Raw genomic sequence first — 13676 nt, forward strand, 5'->3', positions numbered from 1 at the left:
GAACAAAGAGGTGAAATGGACACCTTGTACTCCTGATGACAGAAAAGGAGTTCCTGAGTCACGCAGAGAGCTCTCAACATCCCGATCAGATGGAGACAGGATATAGCACTATCTGAACACATGCTCTAAATGCTTTGGAGAGAAATAGTTATATCCAAACTGCTGCTGTAGGCAGGAAGGTCATGCTGGGATTATAATCAGCTGTGTGAATGAGCACACAGACATACCACATTTGGCTAGAAGACTTTTTGTTAAGACTTGCCAGTGGTACAGGAAAAAGATTGACCTTATAATGAAAATTATCTCATTTGCAGTTCTGTGATAAGTAGTATTTATCATGAACCTTTGATTCCTCATGCTGCTATTGCAGCTCCTCTGGGATGGCATTAATGTACCATTTCTCTCCATGGCTCCTACTTATCTCAAACAATCTCTGCTACAAACAGTGCTTTTACCCCTGGCCTGTAAAATTTCTTGAATTATCTGATAAGGGAGAGTTTCAGCCACAATCACAGCAGGTCCAGGATTCTGCCCAAATGTTCTAAAATTATGTGGGTCAACTGCGCTACACACAGCAGTGGGAAGATAAGGGTTTTACTGAAACTTCTTTACAGAGGCGTATAAAAGTTGAGCATAGCTTCATCATTCAGTAGAAGCACACTCATCTCATGCAATCAAAATCATCAAAAGGAATTTTACAGAAAGGAGTGTGTAGTTTTAAAAAGTTATCTTTAACTAAGGTCTAGCACCAGACAAAAAACATGAATATTTAATGAAGTTAGCAGCACATCTTAAAAAACAGCAACACCAATTAGCACACACTAGCTCATATTTTCAAAGCATTTTACAAAAACATGAGTTATTTAAGACTCACAACACCTTTGTGAGATAGTTAAGTATTATTAGTCTCATTTTAGAGACAGAGAAACTGGCATGAAGAGAGTATAACCTGCTCACCACCACGCTTGTCAAATCCAGGTACAAAACATCAGATTTTCCATTTTTTGCCATGTGTGATCAGGTCTCTTAAAAGCTTCTGATCTTTAAATTGTTTCCTCTCATCCCTTCTGAGGTACCTGTCCTTATTTCATTCTGATATGAAAAGGTACTCACCAAGTGGTATTCAAAGAATCACTGAATGGTTTGGGTTGGCAAACATAAGTTCCATACATACAGTTCCAACATCCCTGCCATGGACGGGCCACCTTCCACTAGACCAGGTTGCTCATACCTCCATCCAACTTTGCTTTGAACACTTCAGGGATGAGGCACTCACAGCTTATCAGGTAACCTCTTCCATTGCCTTACCACCTTCACAGCAAAGAATTTCTCCCCAATACCTAATCTAAACCTAGCCTCTTCGAGTTTAAATCCACTAATCCTTGTTCTATCACTACACACTCTTGTAAGAAGTCATAGGACAGGTGCTTCAGCCTTCTAATAATCTTTGTAGCCCTCCTTTGGACTTCCTCTATTATACTGGGGGCCACAGTGCTGGACACAGTACTCCAAATGGTCTCACAAGAGCAGAATAGAGGGGAAGAATTACCTCCCTTGACCTGCTGGTCATGCCTCTTTTGATGCAGCCCATGATGCAGTTGGCTTTCTGGAAAAGTTATCAATGCATTCCAGGAACCTCCTGAATTGCTTATGCCCTGCTGTGTTGCCTCTCCAACAGATATGGAGTCCCCCATGAAGACTAGGCCTTGTGAACACGAGGTTGCTCTTACCTATAGAGGGCTTCATCCTCTCAGTCTTCCTGGTTGGGCAACCTGTAGCAGATCCCCTCTGCCACCTGTGTTTGCCCTCTCTTTAATCCTGACCCGTAAGTTCTTGATGGACTCCTCATCCATCCCTAGGCTGAGTTCCATGCACTCCAAATGGAGCTCCATGCACTCCAACCAATCATTGACACAGAAGGTGACACCTCCTCCTCGCCTCCAGTGCCTCCTCTTCCTGAAGAGCCTGCATCCTTCCATTCCAACACTCCAGTCACAGGAGTTATGCCACCCCACCTCTGTAACAGCCCTGCACGCGTGAGCACGCTAGTCATGACAAACAAGCAGGATTAGGAAAAGCAATTTTTACAAACTCTATGTTACTGGAAGCTGTTTAACAAAAGACTTGGCATGGGTATTTCCATACTGCCAGAGTGTCACTTCTCATCAGGCACCTGCTACCAGGAAACTTGCTGAGACCTATCTGCAATGCTGGGACAGCTCAGAATCTGCAAAAAATAAGGTTTCTTCACTTCTTCCAAACAAGGAATCTCTCTCTGGCAGGAGGTCTTTTCTAGGAAGAACTCTTGTAAGTACAACTGCACTGAAAAGAAGGAAAGATTTTTATCAAGAAGACCCTCAAGATAAAGACTCTCAAGGCAAAGTCAAGGGCACAAATACATGTCAGAACATCTAGAAATATTCATCTATTGTGCTTTTGTTGCCTTTCTCTGGACTCACTTTATTATGAGAGATGGTATAAAGGCATCAGACATCCTGGGGGCTAGAAAATGTTTCTTCACAGTCACTCTGAGAAGACAAGTTCCCTTATCACTCTTGCACCAAACTAGTAAGTGACAAACTAGGATTAAACTTCCAAACCTGAAAGTTCAAGTCAAGGGATTTAACTCTATAAACTGTCAAATTTAACTCTAACTGGAAAATCTAGCAGATCTACTGCTCCCCTTTTGCAAACCCAGGCCCCAGATGTTAGTGTAGACATAGAAATAGAAACTGTCTTTCCATCTTCAGTTACAGATGTCCATTAGACAATATCCAGAGTCCAGGAAGTTAGTTTCATGACAGCTTGATCTGAAGATCCTCCCCATATTTTTGGATCAACTTCACATGGTTATGGTCCACTGACCATTGCTCTGGGAGGTGTTTGGGCTTCATGCTGTCCAAGAAATGCTGCCGCCAGCGTCTTTCCAGCTGCATAAGAGAGCGCAGGCCTCCTTTAGCACAACACTGCACCACCTTCAGCCCATGTGGCACGTAGCTCTCATTGCAGATCCTGCCAGGACACAAGTACAATTTATTTTCACACAAGCCCACTGTCAGACTCCAGATCTGTCTCCAGTGAACAGCAAGACACTGAAGATACTTTCAGCTGCAGAGTTTAATTACAGACAAAGAGCAAGCTAACCAAGAGAGAGAATTTTAAGCTTTGCTTCAGCTTTTGCCAGACTGTTTTCTGCAACACAGTTATACTGTAAAGCTGGTTTCCCTGAACTGAGAAAGTGTTCTTCTTTACAGCAACACTAAACAAAGCTCTTAAAGTCCATTACAACCTCCTCAGGAGACTGCAAATTTCTCAAGGCAAGAATCATATGACCCCTAAGAGTGCTGAGCCTGTCACTGAATTCCCTGCCTGGATGGGTTCTGAGTTACAACATCTGCACTTTACAAATAACAGCAAGCCTAACGAGGACAAAATACACATTTCATGCAGAGACTAGACAATTGTCTAGTGGCTTTGAGAAAGTGAAGAAGAGAAGACTTCTGATACGACTGTTCTTCAGACTCTCTTCCTGATCTGTCCTTCAGAAGAAGTGTAAAATGTTGGAGGGGAAGATGGAGAGCAAGATCAGAAGACTGGTGAGGAGGAAGGGAAAGCGGGAAAGACAAGAGCTGTGGTCCAGAGACAGGACCCAGTGGTGGGTTATGGGGAGATGGGTACAAACGAAAACAAAACCAGTAAGAAATGCAGTATAAATGACTAAAAACCTTACATCCAGCCTACATGGGCTTGCTATACCTGGTTTCCAGACCAGCTGCTGCCTGGAGCATCTCTGGAGTGACTGTGTCTGTGTTATAGAAGTCCTTGATGCTTTGCAGCAGCTCTGCCCTTCGGGGGTCAGGCAGGCTGTCTGCATTCAGCAGGGCTCGCGCCCCCGAGCGCACTTGCCTGCGCAGAGGGTCCTCCAGGAGACGCACGCCTTCCTCAGAGCCGATCGGAGCCCCGAACTCCTGGGCCAGCTGCTGCTTGAGGTGGTTGTCATAGTAATTGGAGATGGCATGGCAGGATGTGCAGAGCAAAAGCACGTCATGAGAGTTGTGGTCCTTCATCTGGATGGGGAAGTGTCTTCGGTATTCGTGAGGAACAACATTCTTCCTAGAGAAGACAAAACAGACAGCTCATTGCATTTGTCTGGAGCTGCTGCTCCCCAGTTCCTTTTCTTCCTGCCCCAGAAAGAGATAACTAAAACTAAAAGTCCAGGTAAGGAAAGATTACCAGGACACATAAATCACAGAAAGTGATTATTTTTATTCTTTTCATTTGTAGTTCTCTCTCGAGATTTTCTGCATTTCTCTTTTTTCCTTTCCAAAAATTCATCATTTTCAATTAAAGATTCATATCGTAAAAGAAAAAATAAAAAATCAAGTAATGCACTATGAGAAGTACACTTCTCTACTAATCAGTAGCAACCAAAAAGACAAAGAGAAAAACCTTTGGTTTTTTTGATCTCGTGAGCTTTACCTAAAGCTAAAGCTAAAGCTAGGTTAGCTCACCTAAACCTTTCAAAAATAAAGGATTAAGTAGTGGAAGGAACAGTACTGCTCTTTTCGGAAGGGATGCCACCCACCCCATGTGTGTCAGCACACTGCTGCCCCTGTCACTCAAACTGCAGCACATGCAAGTTCCATATGCTCTGATCTCTCCTGGGATCAATATCTCCTGCCTCTGTAAGAGGAAAGGCTGGTCTCTTCAGCGTCTCACACAGCCAAACAACTGCAGAGCACTCAAACAGTGTACCATCCAGGACATGAGCAAGCACAATGTTTCAGGCCACTAACCAAACTTGTGGATACCAAACTTGATGCAGATCTCAGTCCTATTCTAGAAGATGCATTTCTCTCCTACCCACTAAACAACTCACCGGATATAGGATTCTCGCTTGCCACACACAACACAGAGGTTTTCCTTGACTGTCAGATAATAATCAACTTGAGATTCAGGACGTCCTGACGGCTCAAACCGCAGCTTCACAACAAAAGGATCTGTGCTAACTAGCTCTAAAAGGATAAAGGCAAAGAAAATGTTCAAGACAAATTGTATTGAAAAGCTAAAATAACAATGCTACAATGTAAGTGAATTCTAGTGAATTGCCAGCAGTACCTCCAATAAAAAAGGATACAAAAAAATTCATGCTCCATTATGAAGAAGAGGAAGGAGAGAGAGAGATAGAGAGGGGAGAGGCGGCAGAGGGGGAGAGGGGGGAGAGGGGGGAGAGGAGGGGAGAGAGAGCTGCATTTCAAATACCAACAGGAAAACTGGTATGCTTACCTCCAATCCCCTTGTCCAAATACCACTGAGCTTTCTTGCGATCACAAGTGCACAGGGGCTGTCCATCTGGTGCATGCAGGAAGCAGTTGTCATACAATGGAGATTTTCTATGAAACAAGGGCAGCATTACAGCAGCTATAATAGCATTCAAAAAACCCCAGAGCTTTCTATAGCCTTGTGTGCCACTGCAGTTCAGGCAGCTCCCTCTGAATCACAGAAGTACCCCTAAACACAAACTTGAGGCTGCTGAGACACTCCCCAGGCTGCTGCTCAGGGAAGTACATCTGAAAATCTATCCAGGGCTCACCAAGCGACTCTAAGGTATCTTTGCTCTCCTGCTGCCAACAGAATTCTAACTCCTGAATCCCAATTTTCAAGAGATGCCATCAATTAAGACAGCATTTTTAAAAAATTAATTAGAAAACAAAAGAGAATTGAAGTCACACAGGATGATGAGCACTCTTAAGAGTAAGCTCTTAAGAGTAAGCATCAACTGACAGGCAAGGCAGTTTTTCAAGGATCAACTGCCTAAGCCTAGATTTTAATGTTTTATTATGAAAACTTTTCTAAAATTTAGTGTGAATAACAATTACTTTATTCACCCAAGAGAAATGGTCCAAAAACACTCTTGCAGCACTGGGAACTTGAACACATGAGTTCAGGAGAACAACAAAGCTGAGCTGATGCCCTCAAACACAGGCCCCAACCTTTGGCAGTGACAAGAAGTCTTGCTTGAGCAGTCTCTGGCAGTTTGTGGCAGTATGTGGAAGGGCTCTGTTCTGCAGAAAACATTTCCTTACTCTGCCAACCTCCTTCAAACAAAGCTGAAGCATGGAGCAGGCTGGGCTCAGAGAGGACCTGGGAGGAACTGGCCAGACATATCACAACATACTGCAGAAAAGTTTCCTTTCCTCTCTACGGTGAGATTGTACAAATTAGTACTCAGCAGGACTCTACCAGCTAACAAAGTTGATTCACAGGCTATGCAATGAAAAAAAATTATTTCTTCTGAGGTCTGTGAGGGGAAAAAAACCCAACAGAAGATACACGAGGTCTCCTTCCACTGAGCATCAACAGTTCAACTCAGTTACCGTAATTTCAGTACTTCCCAACTCTAAATGAATAAACATTAAAATTAAACAGAAAGGAAGGGTGAAAAAGGACTTTCAAAACCACATCCACTGTGTTATTACAGACCAGAGGCACATTGCTGTAAATACTGAAAAAAGCAGTGAGTCTACACATCTCTCATGAAGTCAAGCACAGTTAAAAACCAAAAATAAATAAACATATATGGGGAGATCTTAATTTATCTTGGAATGTAATTTTGTTTAAATTTTTATCCTCCTATGAGACACAGTCCTTCTGTTTTGTATTATACACCCTCCAAATAAAAGAAAATTTAAAAAAAGATGGACTTGCTCTGTAAAACCCAATACTGTTAATCACTGCTAATGAAATCAATACTATTGATTACACTAAAATTTCTCTGTTGCCAATCCAATAAACTTAAAAAGGAAAAATACAAATACAAAAATTTATTTCTTTCCTAATGATAATTATGTATAATTTTAGTTATGTCCAGTGGTAAAATTTATTAGATTGTATCCGACCAAAACCAAACATATAGATATCCCACATCTTCCACTGCATTGAGCTTAAAGTGACTTTTCCAACTTGTTTTTCAATTAAAAACAACTGAACTCTTACTAGCAAAAGCCCACAAAAATTTAAGGATTCACTCCAATAAACCGCCTGCCTCTGCAGGGCCAAAGCAGAACTATTCTCTCCCCCTGCCCCCTGGCCAACACAGAAAGGCACGGCTTTGCTGCTACCACAGGCTGTTCCTTCCTGTGCAGTCTGGCACCTCACATACCATGTCTTACCCCTGCTAACCTCAGCTTTCAGCCCTGCCGTCTCTGTGGCCATGGAGACATGGGGCACCAAAGGACAAACAACAGTCCATGAGGCAGATCCTGATGAAAGGGCAAGCTCTGTGCAGTTGCCATCTTTCCTTGGAGAAGACAGAGCACAGCTGTTTGGGTAGCAGAATCACAGAACCATAGAACAGGCTGAGTTGGAAGGGATCCATCAGGATCATCGAGTCCAACTATTGGCCCTGCTCAGAACACCTTGGATATCCAAGAATAACACCTGGAAAGCCAACTTCTATGACTCTGCTCTCTGGTTAATGCTTCCACAGGGGAAGGAAATAAGGGAAAAACTTAAAGACAACACCTCAACTTGTTCATGATCTAAGTAAAGATCTAAGTGCTCCCACTTTCAATACCACCTAGAGGAAAATGAGGAAAACAGAAACAGGATATGACCCCCTGACTGCTAGGTTCTGTGTTCCCTTTCCTAGTTCACACAATCTACTTTGTTTAATGACTAGAGCATGAGGCAACGCTCAGGGTTTTCCAAATGCAATGCAAAGAGTAAGATGTGCTCACATACTCACCGTGCAGAATATCCCACACCCAGAGGCTTTCGCTTCTGTCTCCTTGGATCTCTCATTTGCTGATTGCCAGGGGGCTGGCCATTCACCCAAGATTTCCGATTCTTTGTTTTCTGAGGGGAACGTACCTCTCCACTCTTCTCCTCTCCTGTGCTGCCACTCTTCCTTCCTCTAAATGGGATATCCACCAAGCCCTGGCATTTACCCTGTACTTTCTCCCAATTAGTGAGAGAGTTTTCACCTTCAGATGTATCAGGGAGGCTGGCAAATCCCAGCAAATGAAAGAACAGAGCCACTGAGACCTGGGCATCCCTAGCAGCATAGAGAACCTGCAGAAAAGCAGAGAAATTAAGATAATGACAAACAGCAAATACTCCCAACGTTATCAGTCTTTAGCACAAGGTACAGTAAAACCAGAAGCTGGATTCATTTCCTTTTGAAGTTCACATGAGAAGTTTTGCCAGTTGAGAGGCACTTTCATAACATCATCACATCCCACTATCCTGGGGTAGTGCCCCCAAGAACTGCAAGGGACTGAAAATATATTTAGGTCAGACATCCTCCAACCCCACCAATTCCCCCCTCATAAAAAGTTCCCTTTTGACACAGTGGCTGAGTATTCAGCATGTTTTTTTTGTCCTGTCACTCCCTCTGTCGGTCACTACTTGTGCAGGCATGTACAGCTTGACTAAAGAAGTCAGGGAAAACAACAATGCTCTAAAGAAGGTGAACAAGATTTCCAAGTATCTCTCTAATACTGCAGACTGCTACAGACTGAAGGAAATGATGAAAAGGTCAGGTCTTGGAAAGAAAGATATTTCTTCAAAGTATCTTGCCTCACATATCTTTCGGGACTAAAGGAAAACAAGGGTAAAGAATCCAGGGAGAACAGCAAAAAATTATCTTCATGGAAAAGGAAGGAAATGGAAGCAGTGAGTCTGAAATTAGCTTTAGGCCCTGTCACACATAAGGTTTTGAGGTATAATCTGAATAGGCTCAGATCTCCCTCTTTTTCAACTAAGAAGGTTACTTTTCCTCCCAAAACAGTTAAGTTGAAGTGGAGAACACACCTGATCTTGTGTCAGTTCTTCTGCCTCCCAGTTGCTGCAACGCACATGAGGAGACTTGTCAAGTGGGAAGTTCAGGACTTTTTCTGCTAAAGACTTAAGGCTAAGGCAGTTGTGAAGTAGATCCTTCCTGCAGTTCAACAAAGAAAGTGAAATAAACACATTAAAAATGAAACTATACACTGAGATGGCCTCATACAGCCTGAACCTGTGAGAACACAATGCACATGATGCATGACTCAAACAACAAGCACACTGTCACACTATCGCTTGTCAGCTTTACAGGCCCTCTCCCTCCCCTCTACTAAAATGTTCTTTCTAGATTTAGTAGTTATCTCGTGTCTGCAATATGCAAAGCAGACAAGGCTAGGAGCTAGTAACATTTAAGGCTGAAGTGTTTGGCTCTGATCTACTACTCACTTCTGAACTAAAGAGGTCCATCATACAGTGATGTATGTATTGTCCCAGGGATTCATGAGAAGCTCAAGAACCAGGAATGACTCGGAAGAATCCTGGCCACCAGGGACAAGAAGTCCATTCTCAGTGCTAAAAAGGCACCAACAGGTCAGCAAACCCACGGCCCAGATCACTAACACCACACCCAGGTACACATATAACTGTACATGAAGAATATTTTGCAAGTAAAGCATTTTGTTTTAGGAAGAGTGAAAGGTAAGAAAATGGCATCACAAGTGTAACCTTTCCATAAAAGAATTGTTATTAAAAGAGAAAACTGGAACTTATTTATTTAGCAATTTTTCAAGAAATCTTGAAATTCAACAGTTCCACTTATGTGCCCTGGGCACATTTAACTCATACTTCTAGGCAGTGTATTCAAACATCTGCTGACACAGTGTTCTCTCTCACTGCATTACATCATTGTGCCTGAACTTCTTAAAAACTGAAGCATGATACACAGACAAGCCCACAAAGGTATCAGTCTGTGAGAGAAGCTAAAGGACACAACTAGCAAATGAATTCCTCATGAAGATTTCATTTCCATTAAGACCACAGAATAGAAGCATGACATAAATGTTCTTGGGCTGCAGCTATCAATGCCCACTCTCTAAAGCCACCCTAAGAATTCCAGACATACCAGCCTGATATCATTCAGCTTTTGCAAATCACCTAAGATATATTTCCAACTCAAATGATGCCTCAAACAGACCCACCTGTGTCTTCAGGCACTTACCGCTGTCTCATGGCTAAATACCGGAGATCCATGCTCCCTTTGACTGGAAGGCCATAATCATGAAGCAATTTGCAAGCATCTTCCCAGCATCCTACTCCAACTTTCAACACAGCACTATCTGCCATGATGTCCAACAGGGTCTTTGGAAGAGTCTGGCCACTGGCAACAAGCCTGGGCAACCGAACAAGAATGCAGAGGCCACTGGAAGAAGCCATCTGTAACAGGGATACAGGACTTGCTTTTCCCTCCACAGATACCTGTAATGAAATGAAAAATGAGAGTCCAGGATACCATATTATTAGTAATACTGGAACTAAAGCAAATGGCAAAAAAGGCTACTAAAAGCAGAAAATACTTATCAGTTTACAAAGTCAAATATTGTTGCATGTCTCTAAAAATTCACTGCAAGTTATGTGGTCTTTTTCACAGTATTACTGTCCTCAAGCTACTTCTTGCCACATTCCCACAAGAGAATCTTTCCCCCTTTCACCTTTCCCCTTCATAGCTGAGCTGGTGGAAGAAATCAGAAACATTTTTGAATCCACATCAGCACAAAGCCACCCACTATATAAATGTTTATCGTAAATATATTGTTTAACTATGGCTTATACTAATGACTGGGGGGTGAATAAATTTCCAGTCAAAACAATGGCAAAGCCAGGCTTTATAAATTACTTTAAGGCTGTTTGAGATATCTCACATGCAAATGTTCAAGCAGAAGATGAACTTTCTGGTTGCCCCAATGAGTTTTATCTATGTATCAACATTATACTACTTTTTGAATTTAACATTCTTAAGATATTATTTCTTAAATATGTAACTGGATTTAAAATAGTGTAAGCTCAAGCTACTTCTAAAGAGATATTAAACAAAACACATAATGCTATATTTGGCCATACAATTGTTACTATATTTAGTAAAGTCGATTTATCACAGGAACTCAGTAAACAAATACATCTGTTGAATTAACAACTTAGCATGTTTAAACACAAGAAGAATCAAAATTAGAAGCTTCTTCACTGCTATCATGACAGACAATCACAGTTTCAATAGTCAGCCCCGTGGTATCTGTTTAAGCAAAGGAATTGCTCCACCTTCAATGATTTCCCCATGCAATTTGAAATCTAAAGGAAGGAGAGGCACCTCCTGATCACTCACCCACTCACAGTCAATTCCAAGAACCGGCCACTTCTCCAGCTCCTTCTTCAGCAATGGCTCAACATGATCCCACTCCTCCTGCTCTGAAACTATTACTATGTCTGCACCAAGGGTCCTCTCTAACCAGAAAAAGGTGGGAGATTTGAAGAAGGAAAGCACCTTCTTATCCTCTGCCTTAATTAGTTTCTCATCTCCAGACTTCACTGTTGCTTCCTCTTGCTGACTACTACAGTGTGTTTTTCCTTTCCGACGCTGGGTCGCTTTCCACAAAACCAGGCCCCCCAGTGCAACACCCAGCAGGGTCGCCAAAGTAATCGTCACGGTTGTTTGCTTGGCCATTTTTTATTGCCCTTTTCTCCCCCTTCACCTCAACCTCTCAAAATGGCATTGTGGGATTTCATCATGGCCTGCAGAGAAAAATAAAAGAAATTAAAGGCAACTTAATGAAATGTGTTTAGAGATATTAAACACATGCAATGATATCATAATGAGGTTCTAGCCACAACTTGTGATCCTGACAGGAAAAAGGTCTGTGTCCAACTTTGATAGACTGGGTACCTGTGGACAGATTCCTGCTGGATTGGGCAGGAAGAGGAGACCGAATGCTGTTGTTGATCATACCACTAAAAACCTTAAAGGGAATCCATTAAATTACACTGGTGCAACTAAGCGCTTCCACAAACTCTCCTATTCAAAAAATAAACTAGTCACGGTTATTATCAACAGGTTTTAGTTCAGTTTGTAACTAGATCAACCTAAACAAGGCCAAAAGGAAACTGCTGCAGAATAAGCATGCTCGTTCACGCATTAGTAAATAACAGGCATTTGCCCATTACATTCACATCCATACTAGGGTCAAATGGCTCTTCAGGCATTGAAAAGCCCTAAAGCAGCAGCATCTTATTTTTACCATAGCTGTCCCTCAGTCATACAGCTTAGTACCTCTTGAATAAACTGAAATCAATCCTGGCCCTCCAACGCCGATTGCAACACATCGCTCCCTCCCCAACCCACCACGTTGTTCCTAAAGGGCTGTTCTCAGCCCGCACTCTTCCCCACACGCAGAAGTTGGGGTGTTGATGCTACTGCAGCCCTGCACGGCCGCTCCCAGCACCCCGAGCACTGCCCGGGCACCTGCCTGAGTGCCCTCCAAGCAACAGGTCATTCGCTGCCACCCCGTAATCCGAGCGCCAACACCGGGCCCGCAGCGACGGCCTCTGCCTCGGTCCAACAGCCACTACCCCTCTGGCAGCCGGGGGATGCCCGCGATCCTTGTGCCGATCTCCCTCCGCGCCAGGAAAAGCCCCAGTAAGACACCGCTGCCCCCGCTCAGCCCCGGCGGCAGCGGCGCGCCAGGGCCCGCCGCGGGCCCGGGACCCCAGCCGAACTCCTCCGGGCCGCTGCCAGGCCCGGCGGGATGGCGGCAGGCGGGGCGTCCGCGGCTCCCCCCAGCACCAGGCGCTGCCCGCTTTAGGCTCGGTCGCGGTTATCTACCCAGGGAAGAGGCCCGGACGCCGGGAGCGAGCATGCGGGAGGCCGCGGGCGCACCGGACCGCGCACCGGCGCACCTGCGGCCGCCGCCTCTGCGGGATGCGCGCAGCAGCCTCTCCCCCGCGCCCGGCCCCGCCGCCCGCCCGCGGCCCCGCCGGGCGCCCACCGATCCGCCCGCTGCCTGCGTCCCGCGGAACGGCTGCGTCCGGCTGCAGGAACGCCCCGCGGGGCAGTCGCCACACACACCGGGAGCCTTAGAGTGGCGGACGCTTCCTCTGTGCCGGCGGTAGGAGTGGGCGGCGGGCGCCGCCATGTTGTACGGCAGCTAGTGGCGGGATGTCTGTGTCACTGGGCGGGCGCCAACGTGCCTTCAGCCGGGGCAAAATGCTGGCAAGAACACTGGAAAGCCAGCTCTTTAAAAAAGAGATTTTTGGAGTGAAAAGTGCGGTTTGTTCTCTGCCACTAGGGAGGGCTTGAGGAGCGAGCCGCAGCGGGCGCGAAGTCACCCACAAGCAGAGCGCCGGGGAGCCCCTGGGGCAGGAGGGGCGGAATAGAGTGGGAAGTAAAGAACAAAGGCAGCCAGGACAATAAATAGCAAATCGCAGCCACCTCCAAAGCGGCACACTGGAAGAAAACAAAGAGGGAACAAATCAAATGGAGAGTATTAAGAAATGAACAGAGGAATAGTCGTGACAAGCGACTGTTCCCCCCGTGTGTGTGGAGAAATAGGAACAAGTGTGACACCCCAAAACCTGGACAGTGAGTATACAGGCAGCTGCTGTATTCGGGGTTACGATCATCAGCGCTTGAGGTCATCACTGTCAAAAAGCAAACAGGTTTTCAGTCCAAACTCCATTGCAAATAAGAGGATCCGAGCACTCAATTTCTTCAAATTTCTTTGCAATTCCCGGTATCTCCCAGATTTTATGGTGTTAGAATTCCACCTAGCTGCATCTATTTGAATTAGAGACTGAACCCACTGAAAATGCTGTGTGAAATCAATTTAACAATTTGACAGCATCAA

General features: G+C 44.5%; 1 protein-coding gene across 10 annotated transcripts; it reads right to left on the reverse strand.

The window, feature by feature from the left end:
* Positions 1-578: 578 nt before the first annotated feature.
* Positions 579-13185, reverse strand: EXD2 (exonuclease 3'-5' domain containing 2). Of its 10 annotated transcripts, none has more exons than XM_023928278.2 (9): positions 12899-13185; positions 11162-11568; positions 10004-10260; positions 8815-8941; positions 7748-8073; positions 5287-5393; positions 4880-5015; positions 3757-4113; positions 579-3012 (listed from the first exon to the last, which is right to left on the reverse strand). In XM_023928278.2, exons 2-9 carry the CDS (start codon positions 11498-11500, stop codon positions 2796-2798), a joined length of 1866 nt encoding a protein of 621 aa, XP_023784046.1. In that variant the 5' UTR covers positions 11501-11568; positions 12899-13185; the 3' UTR covers positions 579-2795. The 10 variants fall into 10 exon arrangements, with proteins under 10 accessions (XP_023784046.1, XP_086751991.1, XP_086751989.1 ...); XM_086895865.1 differs by having other exon boundaries at positions 3907-4113; positions 12899-13174; XM_086895863.1 differs by having other exon boundaries at positions 3907-4113; positions 12819-12975.
* Positions 13186-13676: the final 491 nt, after the last annotated feature.

Source organism: Cyanistes caeruleus, chromosome 6 (genome assembly GCF_971803275.1).
Source record: "Cyanistes caeruleus chromosome 6, bCyaCae1.hap1.1, whole genome shotgun sequence".
NCBI lineage: Eukaryota > Metazoa > Chordata > Aves > Passeriformes > Paridae > Cyanistes > Cyanistes caeruleus.

Bases quoted from the DNA above. Each gene is read 5' to 3' on its own strand.
- EXD2 (XM_023928278.2), bottom strand. From the start codon at position 11,500: ATGGCCAAGCAAACAACCGTGACGATTACTTTGGCGACCCTGCTGGGT. The intron at 8,942-10,003 runs GTAAGTGCCTGA...GTTGAACTGCAG, and splicing joins TATTTAGCCATGAGACAGCG to GAAGGATCTACTTCACAACT. The intron at 5,016-5,286 runs GTAAGCATACCA...TTATCCTTTTAG, and splicing joins TTTGGACAAGGGGATTGGAG to AGCTAGTTAGCACAGATCCT.